Source organism: Rhinolophus hipposideros, assembly GCF_964194185.1.
Source record: "Rhinolophus hipposideros genome assembly, chromosome: 20".
NCBI classification, from domain to species: Eukaryota; Metazoa; Chordata; class Mammalia; order Chiroptera; family Rhinolophidae; genus Rhinolophus; species Rhinolophus hipposideros.
Window position 1 is genome coordinate 39,983,274 of NC_138066.1, and position 27,184 is coordinate 40,010,457.

The 27,184-nt window shown below is 36.3% G+C and overlaps 1 protein-coding gene across 6 annotated transcripts in view; it reads left to right on the forward strand.

The window, feature by feature from the left end:
* TLK2 (tousled like kinase 2) overlaps positions 1 to 27,184 on the forward strand; it is a 102,028-nt gene that overhangs the window by 38,936 nt on the left and 35,908 nt on the right. For 3 of the 6 annotated variants that reach the window (XM_081029579.1, XM_081029584.1, XM_081029580.1), the window contains 6 exons: positions 670 to 765; positions 10,980 to 11,147; positions 18,916 to 19,011; positions 20,499 to 20,591; positions 24,907 to 25,017; positions 26,511 to 26,647. In XM_081029579.1, coding sequence (XP_080885705.1) covers positions 670 to 765; positions 10,980 to 11,147; positions 18,916 to 19,011; positions 20,499 to 20,591; positions 24,907 to 25,017; positions 26,511 to 26,647 — 701 coding nt within the window. The remainder of the gene's footprint in view (positions 1 to 669; positions 766 to 10,979; positions 11,148 to 18,915; positions 19,012 to 20,498; positions 20,592 to 24,906; positions 25,018 to 26,510; positions 26,648 to 27,184) is intronic. The other 3 variants (XM_081029581.1, XM_081029582.1, XM_081029583.1) reach the window with 1 other exon arrangement.

Genomic DNA, 27,184 nt, shown 5'->3' on the forward strand with positions numbered 1-27,184 from the left:
TTTTTTAAAACCTAAATTCTTGCGTTCATTTAAGGCTTTAGAAAGCAATATTTTGCTTTTACTGTGCCTTCCTCTCCTTTCTTCTTATCTTCATCAGTCAAATGCTGCCCTATCTCTCGATAAGAGGAAACTGCTGCTTCCTAAATTTACATTTGATTATGAAGTGTCTTGTCTGTGATGATATAAAAATTCACAAATGAGGTGATTTTTCTCTTGGCCAGACTAAGTTTCGTGTCTTACACAGATTGAAGTTGAATGACTTAAACTCTTCTTTTGTCCTCTTACCTTTAGTCCAGTGGAACCCGTAGTGAGCTCACTGACCCATCGGTAATGGTTACTAAAGAAGACACTAGCACCCATTTTACCATTGTCTTCCTGCTTCGTTTGTTTTGAGACAAGAAGGGAAAACATTCTTCTCTTGTTTTTCAAAACCATTTCTAGCCATGTTTTCTTTATATCTTGGTACATTTCTGCTGTTACTCCTTAAAAATCTCGTTGAAAAGATAGCAAAATTTGACTTACATGGCATTTTTTTTTCTAGAATAAGATGTATTGACTTAAAGGGGCCATATATAATTAAGAGCTGTTTGTGTATTAATCTTTTACTCTCCTTATCTGAAGCATAGTACTATTTTGAATTATTCATATCCATTTTTCCCTGTTGGCCAGTTTGCTGGGGGAAGCGGGCCAGGAACCAGCCCTGGCAGAAGTGTTCCACCAGTTGCACGATCCTCACCGCAACATTCCTTATCCAATCCCTTACCGGTAAGCATTCACCTGGAGAAATGTGACACCTGTTATAGGAGACGAGAAACCCAGGAACACTCAAGCAGTTTCTCTTCCATTAATTACCCAATGGGAATGAGGCATTAAGGAGAAAAGTTCTTGGTATTACCTATGAATCACTTGGGTTCAAATCTATATGTCAGTCAATTAACGTTGTACAAGTGTTAACCCTATTTTCTCAGTACAGTAAATTGCCTCTAAACCTACAGCTCTGTCCTGTTGAGGTAGTGATTTCCAATCCAAACAGTAGGGTTTTATCCTTGCCAAACTTACATGTTCCTATAACTAAATTCTGTTTTAAAAACGTTGGTTAGCTTCTGGCATTTGAATTACTTTTCAAGGCTTAATCAGAGAAGTTAACACTATATAAATCTGAAATAAGTTTGTTTCCCGCCTGTGAGATCTGAAGATCTTAAAACCATTAGAGCTAAGTTTGTGATTCTCAGTGGGGTAGTTTTGTCCCTCAGGGGACATTTGGCAATGTTGGAGTCATTTTTATTCACAACTAGGGGTGAGGGGTTGGTGCCATTGGCATCTAGTGGGCAGCGACCAGGAATGCTGGTAAACATCCTGCAATGCACAGGACAGGCCCCCACAACAAAGAATTCTCTGGTCCAAAATGTCACTGGCGCAGAGCTTGAGAATCCCTGAGTTAGCTAATGTAGGATTTTGTGTCAATCTGCTTGAGTGCCTTTGGATAATTTATGGATACAATACAGTATCTCTGTACTCAAGAATGTGTTACCCACTGATGCCACAGGTATTGCTGTGGGGTCTTGGGGGACAAGGGGTCTCCCTAAGATCAGGAGTTCTTATCCTAGATATCTGTCTGTTTAGGAAAGTGGGTTTTTTTTTCTCTGCCTCAGCAGAGTTGGTTAATAATATACTCTTTTCCTAAGTGATTTAGTCTTCTGTATTGTTAAAGTATTTTAAAATGCTCTTCTCCTCTACTATCTCTTAAAAACATGCATTCATTAGGGTGATTGTAATTATTAAAGCACTTATAAAAATGTATTCAACTTGGAATTTTCTGCTATTATTTTGTCATCCGTGCCATACTTTAAAATATTAGAAGTGTTTGATGTGTAAATCTGGTTTGGTTGAGGTTTGTTAGATAACTGTTTAGGAGGCCTGTGTCTTTATTTTTGTCAAGTTTTAACTAAAAATGTTAAATGAGATTGCAGAATTACCTATTTGGGACAAATACGTTGTATGAAGATTGTTGTCTGTTAATTACTCTTTTCTCCCTGAAGTATATATTTTCTCATTTGGTTTGTAATAGTGTGACCACCCGTCTCATTTGTCAATTTAGGTCAAGTCTTACCTGAAGATAAAAGAGATGTACTCAGTGATCCGTAGACATTTCTGACAGCTGTATGAATAGTGGCTGGGCCTCATTATCATTGTGCAAATCTAAATAGGAACCAAACCATAACTTTCCTTTTCTATTGCACGAAGAAGCTCTTTATCCTCTCAGTTTAGATTCTGTGCTTCATTGTTGTGATCACTGATTGGTGTATGCCCCTCAGTTCCCTTTCTCCCACTCTCCATCATACTTGCCTAAAAAACCCCAACCCTGGTTAAATCTAATTCTTCTCCACCTTTTCCTTGCCTGCCTCTAAGCAGCTCAGCATATTTAGAGGAAAACACACGTGCTGACAGACCTCACCTCAGGTGCACTCCTATTGCCTGCCAATCCTCCTGTATCTCCCTCGTTAGTTCCCTTTCCTAGATGAATATTTATATGAATATATCATAGTTTTGTCATGTCCTGAAAGCCTCCAGCAACACTTCCTTCCCCTCCACTATCTCAACTGATGGCTTTGGTTTTTTTATTTGACTGAGAAAATAGAAGCAATCAGGAGAGAGCTTTCACATTCTCCCATACCAAATCTACCGAGCTCCGTGCAGCAGGAGCCATATCTGCCTTTTAGAATGAATGAACTTGCCTGCCTGATCATTAGATGTGCACCTCTATACTTGACATTTCCACTTATATATCTAATGGACAGCTTAAACACGTCCAAAAAGGAACTCTTGTTTCCCCTTCACCTCTAAAATAACAAACCACTCTTCCTGCAGCCTGCCCTGTCCTGGTAAATGATAGTTTACTCCATCCAGTTTTTCGGGGCATAACCTCATGCCCCATATATCTAATCCATCAGTAAATCTTTTTTTTTTTTTTTAATGTATCAGAATCTGACCACTTTTTTATTCTTCTGGTTCTCTGCATCAGCCTCCAAAGTGGTTTCCCTCTTTCTGTCCCTGTCTCACCTATTCTCAACATAGAGTGATTTCTGTTTCTGTTAAAAAGTGTAAACAGATCCGTGCACTCCTCTGCTCGAAACTGCCCAATGCTCTAGACTTACGTGGTCTGGAAGCTCCTACGTGATCTGCTCCCCACCCCCCTGACTCTGACATCATCAGGTGTTCTCCCTCTCGCCACCACAGCCATGCTAGTAGCCTCCTGAAAGTTCCTTGAACACGGCGAAGCACTCTTGCTTCAGGCCTTTGTCCTTGTTATTCCCTCTTCCAGGAACAGAACGAGTAGCAATCTCTTCCTCAGGTTATTACTCAAAAATGACCTTATCAGAGAGGTCTCTCTTGGCCAACTTTAAAATAAGTAGTCCCTCACGCTTTGTCACTGTGTCCCTAATCCTGCTTTATTTTAAGTCTTAGTTATTACCACCTGACATATATTTAAATTTTGGTATATGTTTAAATTTTCTCATTGATCCTATTTATACATATAGAAGAGTACACAGAAGTCTAAAGCTTAATGAATTTTCAAAAACTGTATCAGCACAAGAAATGAAATATTACCAGCCCCTCGAGAAATCGCCCTTATGCTTCCTTGCAGTTATTAGCCTTCTCTCTGCCATCTAGAATAGCTACTATCCTGATTTCTAACAACACAGATGAGTTTTTTCTGTGTTTGTGTGCTTTGTATAAAAGGAGTCATAGAGTATATACTCTCGTGTCTGGTTTCTTTCTTTCAGCATTACTTTTGTGAGATTCATCCATAATGTATGTTATATAGCTCATTAATCATCATTGGTGTGTGGTATAGTTTTAATAAATTTTCATTCAATATGTTATATAATATGTATATTAATTTTTAACTATACAATTAATCCGTCGCCCATCTTCTCCCACTAGGCTGTTAATTTCATGAGAACAAGGGCTTTGCTTTGTTTTGTTTACTGCTGTTCTATCTCTTGCAGTACTTATTACATAAAGATGTAATTATTGTAACTATTTCCCCCACTTGACATGGACTATCTTGACAAGATAATATCTTGTTCAATTTTCAGTCTCTAAAACCCCAAACCAATGCTTGGCACACAGCGGGTGCTCAGGACTGTTTATTGAAAAGGGAAGAATAGATAGATAAATAATAACTTTAGCTTTTTAACCCCTAAGTGATTCTTTTGTATTTTTTGTTAAGTACAAAAATTACATAAATCATGAGTATTTTAATGCAGGAGTTGGTAAACTGCAGCCTACAGCTCTCAAGCTAAGAATGAGTTTTAGATTTTTTAGAATTGTAGAGACAAAGAATTATATGGCAGAGAGGATATGTGGCCTGAAAAGCCTAAAATATGTATTTTCCCAAAAAAAGTTTACAGGAAATCATTATAAAGTTAACTCTACGTAATCATTACTTAGGTCAAGAAGTGAAATATTTCCAGCTCCCTGGAAACTTATATATGCTCTTCCCCAATCACAACTCCGTCCGTCTACACTAGAAACAACCACTGTACTCGTTTTTGTGCTTATCACTTCATTTTCCTTACTGTTTGACCATCCACGGATGCATCCCCAAACAGAATAGTTTGTTTTTGTCATTCAGTCAGTTTTATTAATCACGACATTTAATCACAGGGTTTAAATCTTTTGTATTCTGATTTTTGGTTTTCTGTTCTATCAGTTACTATCTGTCATGATTTTGGGAGTTGTCTGTTTCTTCCTGTATTTATATTTTTGCTTTGTATATTAAGTGACTTCACCTCTTGTGATGCTTTTCCTCTAAATACAGTTTATCTGATATTTAATATATCCAGCCATTGTATGATATAAATACTTCCATTTTTATATGATTAACTTTTCATTATTATGTTTTCAGTGTATCTGACATATATAGTTGAATTTTTTCTTTTATTCAGTCTAACATCTTGTTAACTTCAACATTTTCCTATTTTTAATACAATTATCATTATGTTGGATTTAAATATATCATCTCTTAATGTATTTTCTATTTATCCTGCCTGGTCTGTCATTTTTACATGTGTATCTGCCTTTTTCTTGTCTTCATTTGGATTGATTTTTTTTTTTTTTATCATTTCAGATTTTCCTCCTCTACTAGTAGCTAGACTCTATTTGGTGTTTCTCTGAGAAATTACCACATTCATCTTTAACATGCTGAAGTTTGATGTTCCTAGTAACTTTACCCTGCTCCCAAACAAATGACCTCAGAACATTAACTCAATTTACTTGCTGTTGACTTGGTGGTTCTGGTGTATGTTTCTATTTTACCTTTTTTTTAAAGCCTTAAAACATTATTTTTTACTGTCATTATTCACTTAGATTTATCTATGTACTCACCTCTTTGTACTTCTTTTGGCATCTTCACCTGGAGTCTTTCCCTTCTGGCTGAAGCACTCCTTTTTCTTCTTTTAGTATGTGTCTGGGGTTTACTCGCTAGGTTTTTGTTTGCTTAAATACCTTTATTTCCCCCTTATTCTTTTCTTTTCTTTTTCTTTTTTTTTTTTTAAGATTTTATTGGGGAACAGTGTGTACTTCCAGGACATTTTTCCATGTCAAGTTGTTGTCTTTTCAGTCTTAGTTGTGGAGGGTGCTGTTCAGCTTCAAGTTGGTGTCCTTTCAATCTTAGTTGTGGAGGGCGCAGCTCAGCTCCAGGGCCAGTTGCCGTTTTCTAGTTGCAGGGGGCAGCCCATCCCTTGCAGGAGTGGAACCGATCCGGCAACCTTGTGGTTGAGAGGACGCGCTCCAACCAACTGAGCCATCCGGGAGCTCAGCGGCAGCTCAGCTCAAGGTACCCTGTTCAATCTTAGTTGCAGGGAGCGGAGTCCACCATCCCTTGTGGGACTCGAGGAGTTCAACCGGCAACCTTGTGGTTGAGAGCCCACTGGCCCATGTGGGAATCAAACCGGCAGCCTTGGAAGTTAGCATGGAGCTCTAACTGCCTGAGCCACCGGGCCGGCCCCCCCATATTTCCCCCTTATTCTTGAAAGAGGTTTTTGCTGTGTATGTTTCTGGATTGGCACTTTTTTCTTTTAACAACTGAGTATATAATTTTCATCTTCTGGCTCCCATTGTTACTATTGAGAAAACAGCTTTCCTTTACTTATTTCTTTGAAAGTATTTGCTCTTTTTTTCCCTGGTTGCTTTTGAAATGTTTATCTGTAGTATTTTGCAGTTTCACTACGATGCATCCTTTTATTTCTCTTGCTTGTGATTTGTTGGGCTTCTGGTAGCTGTGGGTTGCTGTCCTGCACCATTTCTGGATAATTATTACCTGATGTCGCTCCAAATATCATCTCTGCCCTGTTCTCTTTTTCCTTCTTGTATGAAATTCTAATTAACCATATGTTAAGGCTGTCTCACTTTATCACCATGCCTCTTAGCTTCTTTTGGTCTCTGTGTGCTACATTCTGGATACTTTCTTGCCTTTCAGTTCTCAAATTTTCTGTTTTGTTGTATCTGATTTGCTGTTAACCCACTGAATTCTTAATTTTTGTTATTGTATTTCCCTGCAGATATTTTCAAGCCTATCTTTTCTTTTTTTCAATCTAGTAAAAATAACTTTTTTATAATCTGTGTCTGATGACAATTCTGGTATTTGAAGTAGTTTTGCATCTGTTTCTGCTGTCTCTTGTTTTTCCTAGTTATTGCTCAGGGCTTTATATCTTTATGCTCCTTCTCCTCCTCCTCCTCCTCCTCCTCCTCCTCCTTCTCTTCCTCCTCCTCTTTCTCCTTCTCCTTCTTCTTCTTCGTACTGCCCATTGGTTCTTGAAAAATTATTTGTGAAATTTCTTTGAAATCTAGGATAAAGATATGTTCCTCCAGGGAGAATTTTTATTTTCTTCTTCCAAGTACCTAGAGAGTCTACCAATCCAACACTATTTTAAACTACTGAATTCGTGGCTTGCATTTTGTTTGTTTGTTTTACTTATTTTGTTTGTTTCAACCACCCAGGCAATATTAATTTGAATTACGTTAACGTTTCTCAGGGGAGTTCCACCCTCTCTTTGCTAAACACCTTCTTTGCAGCTCCCTGGGGGTGGGGGAAATTTTTCTTCTGGCTTACATTTTCTCTGAGAGTGTGTAGCCCTTTGGAAGCCCAGCTTGAAATGGAAAGGTTTTCCTATTGAACCTGGTTGGTCTTTGGCCTGTGACTGTTTACTTAGCACTGTGATGTTCTGGAAATAAAAATTCAAGATCTGTAGGTTCCTTGAGGGCAAATGTGACTTTGGTACTTTTTTACCTGTCTTGTGTTCCTGATTTCCCTTAGATTTTGCTCTGGCTGATCCCTACCATTTTATTAACTCTTTGATGCTTTTAATATCTTTTTTGGGGGGTATTTTGTCCTGTTTTCTAAGGGAATGTTGGCTCAAACATCCTAGCCTGATCTGTTTCCAGAAATATTTTTAAGTCTATCAGCTCTTGGCAAATATTTATTAAATACATAACAGAATGATTAATTTGAGCATTGCAGCTTTAGAGATACATTCTCCCAAGTAGTGAGAATATTGTTATGAATGAATATCATAAGCATTCTAGAATCTGAATTTGAACCGTTGCGTTTGGTGAGGTAGGAGTGCTGGTTTTAAGGGGGTGGACTCATAGATCTTTTTTCAGGATCGCTTTAATTATTTTATTTTATTTTTATTTCCTAAAATAAAAATGTTAGTTTTTTTCCTGATAAAGGGATACATATTTTGGAAGTCCAATAATTCAGAAATGGTAAAATAGTCCCCTCCAAAAGCACTATTATTAAAGAGTTCCATGACCATATATGTATATGTGTATGTTTATATGATCGATTTTCTTACTTCAGTTGTAATTAATTTATTTAACCAATATCTTACAAACATTTTATGTTCTATAAATAGTGCTATAATGAATGTCCTCGTATGTTTACATCTGTACTTATGTATTTTTTTCCTTTGGCTAGATTTCCAAAGTATAATTCCCAATCAAAGAATACGCTCACTTTAAAATGTCGTTACATAATTGCTAGCTGATTATTAGCAGTTTGAGAGTCTCAGTTTCTACATACCCTTCTAATACTGAATTTTATCATTGTAATCTTTGCCAGTGAGAAAAATACCTTGTTTTTGCTTGCATTTCTTTAGTACTGATATTGAACATTTTTTCATGTGTTTAATGGCCTTTGGATTTCTCCTTTAATGCTTGTCCAGGTCCTTTGCCTATTTATTTATTGGAGTATTTGTTTTTTTCTTACTGATGGGTAGGAGCACATTATTTATTAAGATTGTTAACACATTATTTGTATTGTAAATATTGTTGACTGTTTGTAATTTTGTCTTTTAACTTTATGTTGACTTTCACCATTCAGAATTTAAGAAATTTGAAGTAGTCAAATTTACCAATATTTCTTCTTTATTACTTATGGGCTTTGTGTTTTTCTTAGATGTTTCTATATGGTTTGTATTTTTAATGTCATGTTTAAAAAGTCCCTCATTACTAGAAAGTCATAGAAGCATTTGTTTATATTATAATCTTTATGTATAAAGAAGCAATCTACTTTTCATTTTTTCTAATACCTATGCAAATATCCTATCATCTTTTTAATAAGTTCTCATTAATTTGAAATGTACTTTAATCATAAATTATACGTCCATCTTGGTCTCTTTCTGAATTTTCTGTTCTGTGCCACTGATCGATCTGCTCCTGTACCAGTATTATACTGGCCTCATTAATGTTGCTTTGTATATGTTTTAATTGCTACTCTAGTTTCCTGATATTCTTTATCAAAAATTATAGGACAAATTTTGATTCTTTTTCTAAGTGAACATCAGAATTCATTTTTTTTAAAGATTTTTTTTTAATTGGGGAAGGGGAACAGGACTTTTTTTGGGGAACAGTGTGTACTTCCAGGACTTTTTTCCAAGTTAAGCTGTTGTCCTTTCAGTCTTAGTTGTGGAGGGTGCCGTTCAGCTTCAAGTTATTGTCCTTTCAGTCTTAGTTGTGGAGGGCGCAGCTCAGCTCCAGGTCCAGTTGCCGTTGCTAGTTGCAGGGGGTGTAGCCCACCATCCCTTGCGGGAGTCAAACTGGCAACCTTGTGGTTGAGAGGACACGCTCCAATCAACTGAGCCATCCGGGAGGCAGCTCAGCTCAAGGTGCCGTGTTCAATCTTAGTTGCCGGGGGTGCTGCCCACCATCCCTTGCAGGACTCGAGGAATTGAACCAGCACCCTTGTGGTTGAGAGCCCACTGGCCCATGTGGGAATCGAACCGGCAGCCTTCAGAGTTAGGAGCACGGAGCTCTAACCGCCTGAGCCACCGGGCCGACCCCAGAATTCATTTTTGAAGTTCCACAAAAATAACCCCCCAAAAGAGAGCAAGAGGGAACCTAGATGATCACTTATCACCACAACATTCTTTTGCAAAAAAAAGAGGAAAACAAAACCAAAAATAAAAAGACCTAAGCATTGGCTTTTAGAGAAATTTGACATCTATAAAATCTGAATCCAGGAGCATGGTTTTGCCATTTAACTTAGTTCATCTTTTGTATCTGTCAGTGAAGCCGTAGTTTTTCTTTATATGTAATCTGTGTATTTTTTACATTTACTTCTATTTTACAGATTTTTTTGAAATTTTGAATCTGCTTTTTCTTCCATTACATGTTCTGATTATAATTAATTGTGGTTGGTATATGGGGAAGCTATTGATTTTTGTGTATTTACTTTATATTTGGCCATCTTACTGAGCTCTTATTTTTGTTTTTTAATTGATTTGCTTGGTTTATTTTGTGAATAGTTATATCATCCAAAAATGACACTTTTTAATCTTTACTACTTTCCAGTGTTTATACCTCATATTTTTTCCTTATCACCTTGACCAAAACGTCTATAAAAATGTTGATTGATTGTGATATTAATGTTAACCCCTTTGTAGTTCCTAACTTTAATGAAAGTGTCTCTAGTGTAGTACCATTAGTTATATTTATGTTAATTTCTGAAGAAAATAATCTGTTGTATTAAAGATATTTGTTATAATAAAGATGGATACTTCCAGGTTTTTTGGGGAGATTAACAGACTGATTATTTATTTATTATTAAATTTATTGGGCTTACATTGGTTAATAAAATTATATAGGTTTCAAGTGTACAGTTCTATAATACATCATCTGTGTATTGCATTGTGTGTTCACGTCCCACAGTCAAATCTCTTTCGGTCACCATATATTTGACCCCCTTTATCCTTTTCTGTTTTTCCCCTTCCCCACTTTCCACTCTGATAACTACTAAACTATTGTCTGTGTCTGTGAGTTTTTCTTTGTTTTTTAGTTGTTCTTTTTTAAGTTGCCCAATAATGTCAAGAAAAGCAAGACTCTTGATTTTTTTTTTCCCTCCCCTAACATTAATGTAATGAATTATATTAGTAAATTGGATAATAATGAGCCATCTTTACATTTCTGGAACAAATCATACAAAATTGTGGTATGTTATTCTTTTAGTGTACTATGAAACTTGTTTTGCTTGTATTTATTTTAGCTTTCTGTATCTAAGTATAGTATGGTGACAATAGAATGGAGAGTGAAATAAGATCTACCTATAAAGTAGGGAACAAATATCTTATCTTCATTTACCTACAGGATGGAAATAACATTTCCTTTGTAGGAATAAGGGTGTTATGAAGTTGATTTGTTGAACTCTACAAAGTAACTTGAAAATTCAGAGTTATGTAAATATAGAACCATTAAAATATAATTTTGCAGAATTTGAGTAAGCTATTAACTCAGGTTTACAGCTAGATTATAATCCAGTTTAATGTTGTTCTGCTCTCCATATTTGTTTTCAGGGAAGGTTTGTTTTTTTTAAAAAAAAATCATTATATTTGATAGCTATTTTAATCAGTTGCATGTTTTGGCAGTATCAGATTTCCTTCTTATGTAATTTGTGTGTTTTCTCTAATGTTTTCCAGCGGCGAGTAGAACAGCCCCTCTATGGTTTAGATGGCAGCGTGGCGAAGGAGGTGTCGGAGGAGCAGTCTGCTCTGCCAACCCTGATGTCAGTGATGCTGGCAAAACCCCGGCTTGACACGGAGCAGCTGGCACAGAGGGGAGCTGGCCTCTGCTTCACTTTTGTTTCTGTGAGTACTAAGGCTAAATGTATGCAGCCCTGTGCTGCCCTGGAGCTTCTTGATAAAGCTAGAGTAATTATTTTGGTAGAGATGATGACATTTCTAAATCGGTGTCACTTCTGAAGGGAGTATGCTGTTTCTCAGGTCCCCTTGGTGTAAGGGGCTGAGAGAAACTGCTTTTTCAATGTCTGAGCACACCATGGAAAGGAAAAAACAATCTCAGGTTGACAAGTAAAAAAAATGCAGATCAAATTCCATTACAACCAAAGTACTTGTATAATTAAAAACAAAATCTGCAAACTCTAGCCATCACTTATTTATAGTAGTATTCACATCAGGAAAATTTGAGCGTGGAAGCAGGCACTCCATAGCGTGCTCACCAGTCATTTCCCCCAGTGGTATTTGGGCAACCTACACACTGCCTTCTCCCACCTCTTCAGAGTGGTGGTATGGTTACCATTACCAGGAATGTTTGGCTACCTGTTTGCTCTTTTCAGGTTGCTACTTTCTCCTGCCTTGAAGAACAAGAACTTGAATATTATGAAAGTTTGACCCTACTTTTATTTGCCAAATTATAATGCAGTTTGACTCAAAAGTTTTCACTTTTCTTGGTTTCATGCCCTACCAAGTGCCTGTTTGTGGTCAAGGATGGTATAAAGCAAGAGAAAGCTTCATTGCCCTATTTTTCCATTTTTAGGGGCTTCTTTCAGAGCTAAAGTCATTGTTGATTTAAACTTCTTTCCCTCTTACTGGTTCATTTTCTCCAGTTGCAGTCTACGTTTCCTCTTTATTGGCTCTGTGGATTGTGAGTCATTAATCCACATGAATTTATATTCAAAAAGGCCATGAAAATGGTGGGTGTCTTAAAGAAAGGAAATAAGAATAACAAAATAATTAGATGGCGAATCATTGTGCATTATTCGAAATACTTTCTTAAACTTGTTATCGCTTTCCCTCAAGAAAGATAGATAATACAACTTTTAAAGAACTTACAGAATATTTTAATCATCAAAGGAATGGCGAAACTTGTGTGAAAACAGTATAATTTTATCCCTGGGTGGCTAAGAAAGCATCTCATAAAATGGGAGAACTGCCGAATATAATATTGTGGGGACTAGTTTGTATGAGAATGCAGTAGTTCTCTATAGTGTTAGTTTAGAGAATGTGTCTGTCTGTCTCTCTGTGTTTGTATATATTTCACTGTGCGCTTACTATTTGCTGATAGTTAAATCTTCATCTTAGATCTAACTTTCCCAGGCAAACCCTTGGATAATTGGGGTTATTTGTCCTTTTGTTTTTATTGACTTAAAAACTACCTCCTTTCATTTGAGGGGCATTCCCTTTGTTCATTCCACAGATATTTACTGAACACCCACTATGTGCCAGGCATATAGTAAATTCACAGGATTTCGATCAGCAAGAACTCGTTTCCCTAATGTAAGCGTCCGTAAAAGGTATGGGTATGCAGGCTTTGGGTGCATGCGCCCTCAGGACCACCACCTTCTCGGTCCTATCAGCTAGTACATCAGCCTGTCAGAGGAGTGGCAGCTGCTGCAGCCAGATTGTTCTCATGTGGAAGAGGTGGCAGAGGAGTAAGAAAATGACATGTGAAGAAGGAACATGGGAACAGTGTAAAAACCAAAGGCCTAAGTGCTTTGGTACAGTTCTATTTCTCTACTTTTCTGCAGTTCCAGCCAGGATATAAGCTTAGTAATACAAAGTAAGAGAAAAGCAAGACTTACCATTACATAAAACAAATGTTGTGAATCAAAGACAAGCAGTTTTCAAAAAAAATAAGCAAAGACTATGAGCAGGCCGTTTTGTAGGGGGCAAAAATAAGACAAGGGACTAACAACATGAAAAAATGCTTAACTTCAGCGATAGAGAAATGCAGAATAAATCACGATGACATTTTTGATCTTTGGAATTGGCAAGGATTATAATAAGTTTGGCACTTCTAAATGTAGGTGATAGTTTAGACACATATGTAGTTCTGTGCTGACTATAAATTGGTACAGTCATTTGGACACGTTGGGAATGCAGCTCAGTGTTAAGTTTTTGTATCCATAAGGTCCAAAATTCCATCCCTGTAAAACTACACAAAGATATGTATTGTATTGTTTATAATTGCAGAAATCTGGAAGCAATTGCACTCCACCAGTGTTTCAAAGGAACTTAGAAGGAGGATATCTTTGACTTCTACGTTGCTAAACCCAGTGATCAGAACTTACCCAGCATGACTCACTGCCACAGTGATCATCACTCCCTTCTCCAAGCATTGGCTCTTCTCTAGGCCTCCACTTCTGAGGTTTTTCCTCATTTCCCACATCTCTAAACATTGGAGTGCCGCAGGGCTGTCTTCAGACTCTTTGGTCTACCTTTATTCTCCACAGAATTTCATTTAGTTTCTTTGCGCTAATGACCATTCATATGCAGAGGATTTCCTCGTTTGTATCTCCAGCCCAGAGCCCTGCCCTGATTCCAGACCTATGGAGTCATCTTCTCTACATGTCTAAGAAACACTTCAAATTTAACATATCCAAAACGGAACTCGTTATTTTGTCCCCCTACTCCAAACCTGTTTCTCTCCCCACATCTAAATCACTGTCACCTCTCTCCTTCTGATTGTTTAAAACTTGGAGTCATTCTTATCTCCTCTCTTTATACCCCATTTCAAAATCCATCAGCAAATCACATTGATTTTTACCTTCAATATATGTTCAGAATCCTACCACTTCTGACCCCCTTCACTAGTACCACTCAAATCAAAACCATTGTCTCTCACTGAGGTGATGGATGTAGCCTCCTAACTGGACTCTGCTTCTACCTTTGTTTCCTTTTAATTTGTTCTGAACAGATCAGAATGATTCTATTGAAACATAAGTCCAGTCGTGCCACTTCTTAGGCTCAAAAGTGCCTAAAACAGCACATAAGGCCCTGTATGGTCTGTTTCCCACCACCCTGATAATCTCTTGCTACTTATCATCTTCCCTCCTCACCACACTGGCTGCCTTGCTTCCTCAAATACTATCTGTCATGCTCACCTCAGGGCCTTTGCACTTACCTCTGCATTTTCCCCCCAGATACCAGCACGCCTAGTTCTCTTTAGTCTCTGCTTATGTTTACCCTATTAAAGAGGCCTATCCTGACTACACTATGAAATGGCAACTTCTTCCTGCCCACCCCACACATTATCTAGCTCCTATGCCCTACTTTGTTTTTCTCCTTAGTCTTATCACCAGCTGACCTACTATAATATACTTTTTTTGTCTGACTCCTTCTCTACCCCGCCCCCCACTGGAACATAAGTGTCTTCAGGTCAAGGACTTTGCTTTGCTCACTTTTGTATCTCCAATGCCAGAACAGGATCTGCGCTAACAGACACTAGTAATTGTAATTACATGTAATGAAAGCATCCTTTATATAGAAACTAGTTAACTAAAATATGATACATATATACAGTGGAATGCTATACAGTTGACAAAAAAGTGAGATATATATGTGCTAACAATGAAAGCTCTTTAGATATATCGATAAATAAAAAGCATGTGGCAGAATGTTATGTTTAAATGTTATGTATATTGGTATACAATTTTGTTTTAACATACAACCTTTGATTTTTTAATTATAAGCATATAATTTTCTAATTGTAGAAGTACACATACATTGCCAACAAAAAATTAGTGATGGCAAAAAGTAAAATTCTTTCCTTTGTATCCCTCAGAGCGATAACCACTGTTAAGTTTGTTTTAGATTTCCTATTGTTTACCATTTTAGCTTCAAATAGCATCTCTTATTTAATCAACTTTAAACGACCTATTTGCTCCCATTTTAAGAGATGAGTTTAACATACTCATAACTATCACCCAGCTTTTTTTCTCATCTTTTAATTTAGTTATTGTTACATTGTAAGTGTGTGATAGTTTGTTATTTTAACTATAATTGAATCTTTTCTGCTTTATAAATTACTAAAAAATTTGAAAACACTTAAGGAGCATTTATAATGTTATGATTGTTTCATTATTAGCCATTGTAAAACCAAATGATTTTATTGGGTTCACTGAGAAAACAGCCCTAGTCGTTGAAATAGTTTTTATTGAATGAGACAGTTCTACTTGTGAAAGTCTACTGAATCTTTTTTTTTTAATGCCACGTCTATCACTTCCTTGAAAATTATATCTTTGAACATTAAGTAAGATGTTTTTAAAAGCTTGAATTTTTTTTAAAATGTAGGTTTAGTTTGCCATTTTTTAATGCTGAAATATTATAAAGTGCATTTCAGAAATCGTGACCACCTACCTACTTCTCAGTAACTTAACAGGCATTTTCTTAAAAATATTAACATTTTCCTAGGTAGTGAAATTAACCTTATCACACTTATCTTTTATTAGTGTCTATTGTTATGTAAAAATAGATTCTCATATTCTGGGTCTGTTGGGCTACATCAACATATGGTTCTACTAGAAAGGCAGGTTAAATGCTTATTAGTTCTTTCCTTATAATTACTAATTTTAATTTTTCAAATAACATTTTAATTTTTAAAGTCAGAAGTAATAGCTGTATCAAATGGTGACAAACAGTTTTCTCGTCTTTGATTATCATTATAGTTTCATGGGTTTTCATGGATGTGCACCAGGAGACATAATCACTCTTTTTGGTGCTCAGTTGGTCACAGCTCTATTTATCCTTCATCAGTTCATGGACATTTGGGTTCTTTCTGCTTCCTGGTTATTAGGAGTAATACTGCTGTGAACATCCATGTACAAGTTTCTGTACATGCGTATGTTTTCATTTCTTTCGGGTGTATACTGAAGGGTGGAATTGCTGGGTTATGTAGAAACTGTTTTTGCGACCCTCCAAACTATTTCCCAAACGAGGTGCACCATTCTGTGAGCCCAGCAGCAGCACATGAAGACTCGGTACATCGTCTTCATCACTTGTTTTCACTGTGTCCATTCTAGTAGTTAGTGGCTGTCAAGTGGTATCTCATTGTGGTTTCGATTTTTGTTTCCTGAATACTGATGATTTGAGCATAGTTTTCATTTGCTTATGGCTATTTGTATATCTTCTTTGGAGAAATGTCTATATAAATCCTTTGCCCATTTTTAAATTGGGTTGTCTTTTTGTTGTTGAGTTGTAAGATTTGTCTATATATTTTAGCTATTAGACTCTTATCAAATATATGATTTACAAGTATTTTCCCATCTGGGTTCTTGTTTTACTTTCTTAGTGGTGGTCTTAAAACCACAAAAGTTTCATTGTGAAAAAGTCCAGTTTATCTATTTTTTCCTTTTATTGTTTATGCTTTTAGTGTAGTAGCTAAGAAGGCTTTACCTAACACAAGGTCATGATAATGTACTTCTATCTATATTTTCTTCTAAGTGTCCTTTTAGCTCTTACACTTAGGTCAGTGCTGCATTTTGTGTTAATTTTATGTGTATGGTTTGAGGAAGGGGCTCCAACTTTGTTCTTTGGCATGTGGATATCCAGTTGTCCTAGGACAAAGACTGTTCCTTCTCCATTTAATTGGGCACCCTTGTCAAAAACCAGTTGCTTGTACATGTAAGGAGTTCATTTCTGGACTCTCATTTCTACTCCATTGATCTATATGCCTATACTTACGCCAGTACCACAGTCTTAATTATTATAGCCTTGTAGGAATTAAGTTTTGAAATCAAGAAGTGTGGTTCCTCCAACTTTGTGCTTTTTCAGGATTGTTTTGGCTGAGGGATCCCTTGCATTTCTGTATGAATTTTAGGTTCACCTTTTTAATTTCTGCAAACAAACCAGCTGGGGAGTATTGCCTGCATAAAAATATTAAGTCTTTCAACCCATGAACATGAGATATCTTTCCATTTATTTAGGTCTGTTTAATATCTTTCAGTAATGTTTACAGTTTTCAGTGTACATATCTTGCCCTTCTTTTGTTAAAATTATTTCTAAATATTCTTTTTGAATCTATTGCAAATAGATTTTTACATTTTATTTTCAGATTGCTCATTGCTAGAATATGTAACTGATTTTCTGTATTGATCTTCTACCCTGCAGTCATGTTAATCTTGTGTTTTAGTTCGAATAATTTATTGGCAGGACTTCCTGTATATCAAATCATGTCTTCTGGGAATAGAGATAGTTTTACTTCTTTTCCAGTCTGGATGCCTTCTATTTTCTTGGCTAATTGCCCTGGCTAGAAACTCTATTACCATGTTAAATAGAAGGGGTTCAAGTGGACCTCCTTGTCTTGTTTCTGATCTTAGCGGGGAAAGCCTATGATCTTTGACAGTAAGTATGTTAGCTGAATGTTTTTCAGAGACGGCCTTTTTGGGGTTGAGAAAGTTCTCTTCCATTCTGAGTTTGTTGAGTGTTTTTGTTATGAAAGGATGTCGGATGCTTTTTCTACATTGAGATGATCGTATGATATTTTTTTGTTCTTGAAGTCTAGCCATTATTGATGCTTTTTTCTCCATTAGTGTTGCTTATCATATGGTAGACCTTTTCACTCATAAAACTTGTCTTTTTACCTCAGGGAAATTTTATTTTACTGTTCTTTCCCTCTGGAAAGCCTATTAGATAGTTTTGGAGTCTCTGTGGCTGTTCATGTTTCTTAACTCTTCTTTCATGTTCTTTTTGACTCATTGTTTTATCCAGTATTTCCTAATTGTGACTGTGATGGGTTGTACTATGTTGCTAGGTGCAATCTTGCATTTAAAAGGACTTTTCGAAGTATAATGATTACATATTCCTGAATGGTTGATAATCCTGAATGGTTGAATCATATTAAATCCTAAACTTTATAAATTTTAAAATGCCTTAGAATACTCTATCAATTGCATGTAAAAGTCACAGCAAGTGATAATATTGGAAATCAACCTGGGTTTTTGAACCAGTGTGTTCATGGATAATGTTTGCAAATTTAGAAGACTACAGTAGTCCCCCCTTACCTGTGGAGAATACATTCTGGGACCCCCAGTGAATGTCAGAAACCACTGATAGTACTGATACTATGTTTTTCTTATACATAACATACCTTTTCACATAAAGGAGGCACTTGATGGCTTCTCTTTGGCATATTTGAATTGCATTCATCACTGTTCGTGCTCTTTGGGGCCATTATTCGGTAAAATAGCACAAGCACTCCAATACTAGGGCAGTAGAGACAATTACTAAGTTACTAATAGGTGGGTAGAGCATGGAGATGCTGGACAAAACTATGATTCACTTCCTGAACAGGACAGAGCGGGACAGCACAAGATTCCATCACATTACTCAGAAGAGCGTGCAATTTCAAACTTATGAATTGGTTATTGCTGGAATTTTCCATTTAATATTTTTAGATCACCATTGACTACAGGTAACTGAAACTGCGGACGGGGGGACTACTGTATTCTGAGTAGTAGTGCACAGTCCTTTCTGCCTAGAGTCACTAGCAGGCCCTGTGCATTGGGTGCTTCGCCAGTCTTTCTGACAAACGGATGTTGAAACAAATGAAAAGGGCCTGTTATTACAGGAATAACTTAATTTTCTTTAATTTACATATTTAAAAATTCATTTATAAGCATTTGACACTTGAAGCTATTTACAGGAATGTGGTTCAAGCCACTATGTCTAGCCCTTGCTTCTCATTTGAATTGTTTTCCTTTCTCTTTGGCTACATTGCCCTGACTTCTGCCTTTCATCAGATAGAGTTTGTTTTATATAAAGTTAATCCTTTGCATTCATACAAATGTTGAGAGAGATGCAAAACTTTCTTGTGATTGGTGATATACCTTTATTACAGGCTCAACAAAACAGTCCCTCTTCTACAGGATCTGGTAACACAGAGCATTCCTGCAGCTCCCAGAAACAGATCTCCATCCAGCACAGACAGACCCAGGTAGGTCGATGATTGAGAAACAGAGGAGGAAAGCAAGTCTCCGAGTCCTCTCTTTGTCTTCTCTTTATGTCGCTGACTTTACCTCATTATAGGTATTATTATATTCAAAACGTGTATTGTGAGTACTTAAAGTCTTGCGGAAGGTGCTCTAACTTTTTGAGGTATTTCTTTTCCTTTCTGGGATGTTGCAGTGAAATGCTTTTACTGCAGCATGGTGTTGAGGAAAGAGCATTTGTTTGGAGAGCTCGAGGCCTGGGTTCAAATTCAGGCTCTGCAACTTACACTTTATCTTCTTGGGCCTCGGTTTTCTTGAGTACAAATCATCTGTAAAATGTTGATTCTAATTATCTCAGGCAATGTATACAAAATGCTTATTAGGACAGTGATCACAGTAGGCTTTGTTGAATGTTAATTCACTGCTTCATGAAAGGAGTTCATTTATTCCTTGTACCTGCTCGTTTGGCAAGACCTACCTAAACTTCTTTAACACGTGCCACACCGACAGAATTTTGTTCTTAAACAGTCTTCAGAAACTCTTTTTAATTTAGGGAATGTTGTGAACATTCAAAGATAACACCTGAAAAGGATAGCGGATATATATCCCTGGTTTTGTGATGTTGCTATAGCCAAATAGTACACTGGCTTTTCTGCAAGCCTCTGGACACTTATGCGGCCTTGATAATCTCGGAGGATTTCTTAAATCTCAACAGCTGCACAACCCTCAGGAGCAGATTTTAATTTTATTTGAATTGCCAGTCTTTGTGCAATTGAACACACTCAGATGAGCGTTTGGGTAGTAACTTCTTCCCTTCCCTTCTGATTGCTCTGTTTCCACTAGGTGGCGTGTTTGTTCTTTAGAAATTTGGTCATGTCTCCTGAAGTCCTTTTCTATTCAATGTTACTTTCATTTCTTGAGTAATGTGTTTCTGTATTCAATGCACACTAGCTTAAGAATTCATATATTTGATTCCAGTGTTAACATGTTTTTGAAGTGCAGGTATAGCAGAATATAAGGCTTACAGAATGCTGTGAGGAAAGACGATTTAATTGCTACAGCCATATGATTCCAGGCTGCTTTGTGTTAGCAAGTGCTTTTTCTTTATTTCGTTTCTTTCTTTCTTTCTTTCTTTCTTTCTTTCTTTCTTTCTTTCTTTCTTTCTTTCTTTCTTTCTTTCTTTCTTTCTCTCTCTCTCTCTCTCTCTCTCTCTCTCTCTCTCTCTCTCTCTCTCTCTCTCTCTCTCTCTCTCCCTCCCTCCCTCCCTCCCTCCCTCCCTCCCTCCCTCCCTCCCTCCCTCCCTCCCTTCCTTCCTTCCCTTCCTTCCCTTCCTTCCCTTCCTTCCCTTCCTTCCCTTCCTTCCCTTCCTTCCCTTCTTTCTTTCTTTCTTTCTTTCTTTCTTTCTTTCTTTTTTAAGAAAAGTAATGAAAAAAATGTGATGACGTAGTATTTTGAAACTAATCCCAAATTTGTTTTCTTTTTGTCTTGATAGTCTGACCTCACAATAGAAAAAATATCTGCACTAGAAAACAGTAAGAATTCTGATTTAGAGAAGAAAGAGGGAAGAATAGATGATTTGTTAAGAGTAAGTATTAAAATGTGGTAAGAGACTTTATAACAAGCACTGATTGACATTATGTGCATATCATAGAGATGATTACTATGGTCAAATAAAAAGTTAAACAGTAAACATTTTGATTTTTTTCCTTTAATCTAAAGGAATCTGAGTAGCAATCAGGATCAAGCCTACATTCTAAGCACTGTCTTTAAATTGGAAATCTTATATTGTAGAATTTTGATATTTAAACATATACTAGAAATGTAGATGTGCAGAGTATTATATTTCATCTGGAACTGTGGGAATAAGTATAAAATGTTTTTCCATTCCGAAGGAGTTATTTTAATATTCTTGAATTTTTAAAACTATTTTACAGCCCTTGTTTTGTACTTTGTATCTTTTATACCCTACTTATCTAAAGATTTTTTGTTCTTACAGCACAAACTTGAAATCTGGAATTAAAAAGATACCACTTGAAAACATACCATAATATTTTTAAAATAAAATTTTAGTATGAAAAACAATGCATGCTCTTTATGATTTAGAGAATATTGAAAGATATGGCACCCATCATTACAGTAACTGAGATAAAACATTTAGTACATTTTCTTTAGTAATTTTTTAAGCCACATATATAAATGCATATATACATAAATATTGCTGATTTACAAATAAAATTGGCTACCATTTTTCTCTTCTCCGGTGATTTAGAAGGGGTAGGTTTGATCTTATTTATACTACTGTGGTAGTTTTCAAACTGCCCCCACGGGGCCCTGACTGCTGTGTAGAGGAACCTCTAGGGCTCCCGTGACACAGCTGGGTAGGGTCTGTAGCCTTGCTTTTTTCAGTTTTTATCGGGTAACACATGGTTTGAAGAAAGGGTTCTGTTTAATAGTAAAGATAATAAGTCACTCTATTTGTGATTATCTCCCCTGCAAAAAAAAAATTTTACCTTTATTTCTGTAATTATCAAAATATAATAGGAAATAGTATATTTGACTCCCTCCTATGTAAAACCTGGAATACCGTACATATCTAAACCATAAGCCTGATCTTCATTAGTAAAATCTGATTTTTTTTAGACTTATCACTAAATTATTTTTAATATTTTATATAGGACTAATTCTTATAACTTGGCTTTTACCTTCAGAAGGATTTGTATAGTATTGAATTTGTAAGCTTTGGTTTGTGAAATACGTATTTGATCTGTTTTCTTCCAACCAACTGTCTAGACTTTGATTTTTCCACCCCAATGATATCTCACTTTCCCTTTTTTATCTTTACTTCATTTTCCTTTAATAACTTGTCATGTTCAGTGTTCATTTTTTGCTCTTGTTCTTGAGTACTCGTATATTGTGCTATACTGGAAAGTCAGTGAAACTGTCGAAATATTCATTATCTCAGTAAGGTACTTGTGATGAAAATATTATATGAGAACTACCAAAAAAAGAATAATTCTCATAATTACAGGCAGTTTTATGACCAAATTTATAATAATTAGTTACACGTTTGTTGAACTGGTTTCAAAGCTCATTGTCAGTGTTTTATGTTTTTTAATCGGTTTTTGTCTTCTTATTCCATCTCTTGATTGACTGGAACACATTTTTAAGTAGTTGTTTTGCAAGAAGGCTGTATCAGTGTTAAATTTTCTATGTCCTTGTAGAGCTGAGTTTCTTTCTCTTCCTTTCCCATATAATAGATTACACTGTGTGTAAAATTTTTGTGTCATAACCTGTTGGCCTTCTCCTCCTAACACACACACACACACATACACACACACACACACACACACCTTGTCAAAATTTTTTTCTAGCATTTAATGTTTCAGAGAAGGCCATGACCACCGGAACAAACACTATATTCTGTTTTCCATGATGACTATAGCTTCTTCCCTTCCGCCACCCTATCCCCTTTATTCTTGTAGTTAAGATTTTGCCAGTGCACATTTATATATGGGTCTCTCTTTTTTCTTCTAGAAAGGTATGGTTATACCTAATTTTTGCCTTTTTCCATCTTTCGTTGGCCTCTTCCTTCTTTCTAGCTTGGACTCTGATCTCTAACCTTTATTTCTATCATTTTATGTCTCATTTAATATGACTACCCTTCTCTTCTGAATCTCATTAAACATTAATTTGGTCTTTCATATGTTTTCTGTTTACTGCAGCTTATGTGAGTTTTGATTCTATTATTTACATTTTTAATTTACCCTCTTTTTTTCCTTATCTAATTCACTTTCTTATCCTATCCTGTACAATCTTTATGGTTTGTGGCTGCTATTTCATAGACACCACGTCCTTTTGCATTTTATGTAATATGTTAAGTGGTATTCTAAAATGTTCTTTTGATTTCTGTAGGGAGATCATTTACATCATTTTCAAGCTGATCTTCCCTTATTTAGAAATATTTTTCCTTAGGCCTGTTTTTTGTTTGTTTCTGTTCCTCTATCTTTGAATTAGGAGAACCATGTTTCGAGTTAGTGCTTAATCTTCCATTTTTTACTGTTAGCACATATACCTGTTTGGGGTTGCTCTTATTCCTGTTTGTGTTCATTTGGATGCATTTTGAATTGCCAACATTTACAATTAGATATATTTTGGGTTTAAAATGCTCCTAGCCCAATTCCGGTACCAGCAGGTTTTTGCCCAGAGTAGCTCTGCTGGACTGAAAAAAAGATTGTGGGCTTATCTTGTTATCTTGGTCTTTTATCGCTTGACTGTTAAGATTGAGAAGATAGAGTATATGAAAAACTCGAACCCTAATTTAGTACTCTTTTTGGGTTTAAAAAAAATGTCTGCTTTCATTTCCCAGGAAGCAGTATGTTCCCTTTATTCACCACTATCCTTCTTCTGCTCCCTTATTTTCTGAAGATTGTAGTCTTTCTTTGATGATGAGCAACACCAAAGGAATGGATATTAAAAAGGACGACACAGAAAGACAGCTGCCATTTTTTCATGTTGATTAGAACTTGTGTTACTGATCTGGAGGGACAGGGGCAATGACCACTGGTCTTTACATCTCTTCTCAGGCAGGCATGGATTGATTGCTTGTTGAGTTTTGCTATTTTGGTGAGATGTTGGGTAAGGCTGTCAGAAGCTGCTAGCCAGGTGCTATTAAACCTGAACACAAAATTGTTAGTGTTAGAAACCACAAAAATTTAGAGTTCTTAAAATTTTAAATAAGCTGCCAGAGATTGATTGATTCATTCCATACATTTGAGTACAAATTTCAAGGGAATGCTCACCTTTCAAAAGGAGATTGAATTCCACATAAACATTCCATAATCTTTGGCTTGTAGATCCTTTAATGTGAATTAATCACATTTACCCAGATGTACCTGCACTTTGCCTTTGACACTGTGGTCCACAGAACTCTAAGATTAATAGGAAGAAACTATCCCAATGGGGAGAGGAGAAATTTGGAGATGGAGGCAGTTGTACTTCGGTCACTTTAAAAATGAAGCTGAAAAGTCTCAAAAATTGAGTGTGCTGTAATATCTTCCATTTGTGCTTTTTACTGTTTCAGAAACACTTATTTCATTTGATTGGGAAATACCAGATTTTTTTTTTTCATAACTCAAGCAAGTTGTTATAAAGTAGCGTTTATTTGCCAAAAGAGGAGAGATCTTTTATTTAACACAAGAATAAATTCAGGAGTTGCAAGTCAAAATTGACCTTGGGTTAGTGGTTCTTTCCTTCCCTGTTATTGTAGAAGGCTTGAATTTTTCAAAGTATTGAGCTCATCCTTCTGGCTACAGCTAAATTAACTGTATTTACATTCTGGCATTCTCGGATCAGGCTCTTGTATTCAACTTGTTTGTTAGTTCTGTCTTATGTGGGCATGGGTGTGCCTGGCTTCTCTCGTAAGAAACATGTAAATTCATGTCTCTTTCTTTGGAAACAATAGAAAAACAAAGAACAATTGAACATAAAGAACTATATGTATATGCTTTTTTTAATTCTGTAAGTGCTGTAAAGTGCTTAATCACCTTTGTATGTATTTTAAACATTTATAGTAGGGGTTTCTTTCAATATGAGGCAATTTAGGCATATATGATGTATTAGATTGAGCTGTAATGTAACTGGCTTTGAGGAGGAGTAAAATATGATCAGGGGAAAAACAAGCTCACTTCTAGTAACAGAATTCATCTTTAACAAATAGCTGGTAAGTTTATTAAGAGAGAATAAAATATTCACCCTTTTTTCTAAAGACGTAGTTAACTCTTCTTTGACCCTTAATTTAGTTTTTGTTTTAACAACAGAAATGATTCTCGGACCCCCTAGAAACTGCTTTTGTTTTAATCTGTCTTCCTTGGAGCTAATTAAAATTTTGTTTTTCATGGAAGGCCAACTGTGATTTGAGACGGCAGATTGATGAACAGCAAAAGATGCTAGAGAAATACAAAGAACGATTAAATCGATGTGTAACAATGAGCAAGAAACTGCTTATAGAAAAGGTGAGTGATGGATGGTGGCCTGAACTCTGTATCCCCAGATGATTAATATGTGTCACTGTTGTGGCTCCTTACCTTACCAGAGAGAAAAGTATTTCAGAGTAGTGATGTACATGATGTTGGATCTGCTGGCAGTTTCTGAGTGTGGGCCAGGATCATGTCTCGTGAAGCTGAAGAATGGACACGCAGATCAGGGAGAGGCAAAAAGTTTTAAAAGAAGATAGTTTATTAGAGACAGGAAAAGAGGTTGCAGCTCCTGAGCGGGAGGGGGTTCCGAATTGGGGTGTCCACTGGCTAAGGCAAAAGGCTTTTACTTTTATACTTTCCCCTGCCCGCTTGGGGAAGGGGGTGGGAGCCTTCTAATAGAATTCATCCATTAGATTTTTTCCTGTTTGCTCATCCTGAAGGAATTAACAACCAACCCATTCCTGTCTATCAGATCTGCTCTTTTGTCCGTCCACAAGGGACTTGCAGAAGGGACTTGAGATTATCTGTTAACCTTAAGGCGTATTCCCATGTCTCTGTCCTGTCTCAGGATATGGCTGCTTTTTTGTTTATTCCATCAGGGACCCCCGTCTACCTAGCAACCATACTAACTAACCTGTCTCAGTAGGACTTCTGACGATTTGACAATTAGAATTCTTTCTTGCTTGGAAAGTGGACCAAGCCTTCAGAGTGATAATTTGGAACATTCTTTCTACTTGTGCATTGCTTGTGCATTGCGTTGATTGGACAGAGACAGCTTGTCCTAATTGAGTTTATTTGGGGTGTTGCACTCCTAAATTCTTACATTTATCCTATCAATTTAAGTGTGTATTCTACTGTTATTACAAACATTTAGCAGTAGTTAAACATTTCCATTTCAGAAATGGTATTTGGAATAATTTATGTGTGTAATAATGTGATAATTAAGTGCTTTGTGCTGTGAAATAAAGTTGTTATATACTTGTATGCGATTACTTTAATTGGCGGGTATCTGTATAGTAATTGATTAGTTGCAACTTGCCTTTGATAATTATTAGTAACTATTTCTTGAAAGATTTTTTTATTACGTCCTCAGTACTTATTTATCTTATATTGAAAGTTTTAAGATGGCAGTACTTCCTAATGAAATTATTACAAGCTAGAGGTTTGAGACAGACTGGTGGTTACTTGTGCTAAAATCTTTGGAATGTTGTTAAAGTGACAGGGAACACTGATGAAAGTAAAGTGGATTATTTTATTGACGTCAAAGATACTGAGGGGAATTTTGCTTCATCTTTTAATTCATTAATTTTATAGGAATGAAACCACCTTTTTCCATTTTTTATCACAAAAATAAGGTGGATATTAATACAGAGAATTTATTTAACATGTTGGGGTACTTCTTCAAATCAGTGTCGATTTAGCCAGTTGTACTTCACTTTGAACAATATAGTCCAGAAAATAAACATAATGCTGTGTCTGAGTTCTCAGAGGAAAATGAAATTATTTTCTATTTGTCCTTTTCCCCTAAGTCAAAACAAGAGAAGATGGCGTGTAGAGATAAAAGCATGCAAGACCGCTTGAGATTGGGCCACTTTACCACTGTCCGACATGGGGCCTCTTTTACGGAACAGTGGACAGATGGTTATGCTTTCCAGAACCTTATCAAGTAAGTTAATTGAAAATTGCAAAGTTGGTTTGGATTTCTTAAGTTTTCTGTAATTGTAGTCACTAATAAGCCTCGTAGTAGTAACTATCTTTTCATTCAGTTTTATTCACCACATGTGTAACATGTAGTGAATGAGGTGAAGTCCTGGGAAATGACAAATAATCAGAGGAATAAAAAACAAATTTGACATTAAAGCTTAAAAGAATTAGAATTGGCTGAAGCTAAGGAAGAAAAATGTAGGACTTGACTTGATATCTTTTTAATTAATTATATAATGGATTTTCATGAGGAGTCAGATGAGCATTCTTATGAGGCCACAGACGAATGAAATGGGCAAGAACCTAAGACAGAATGCTCTGAGTTAGGTATGAAACAAACTAAAACCCTAGAACCTTAGAGGAGATGTCGTGGAGGCTCTCTAAGGAGACAGTATCCCTTCATCAGAGGTAGTCACCTCCTTGAGTGCAGGGACTGAGCCAGTGGTCAGGCTGGTGACCAACCCTACTGTCTGTGCCTATTAGGAAAAGTGAAACCTCG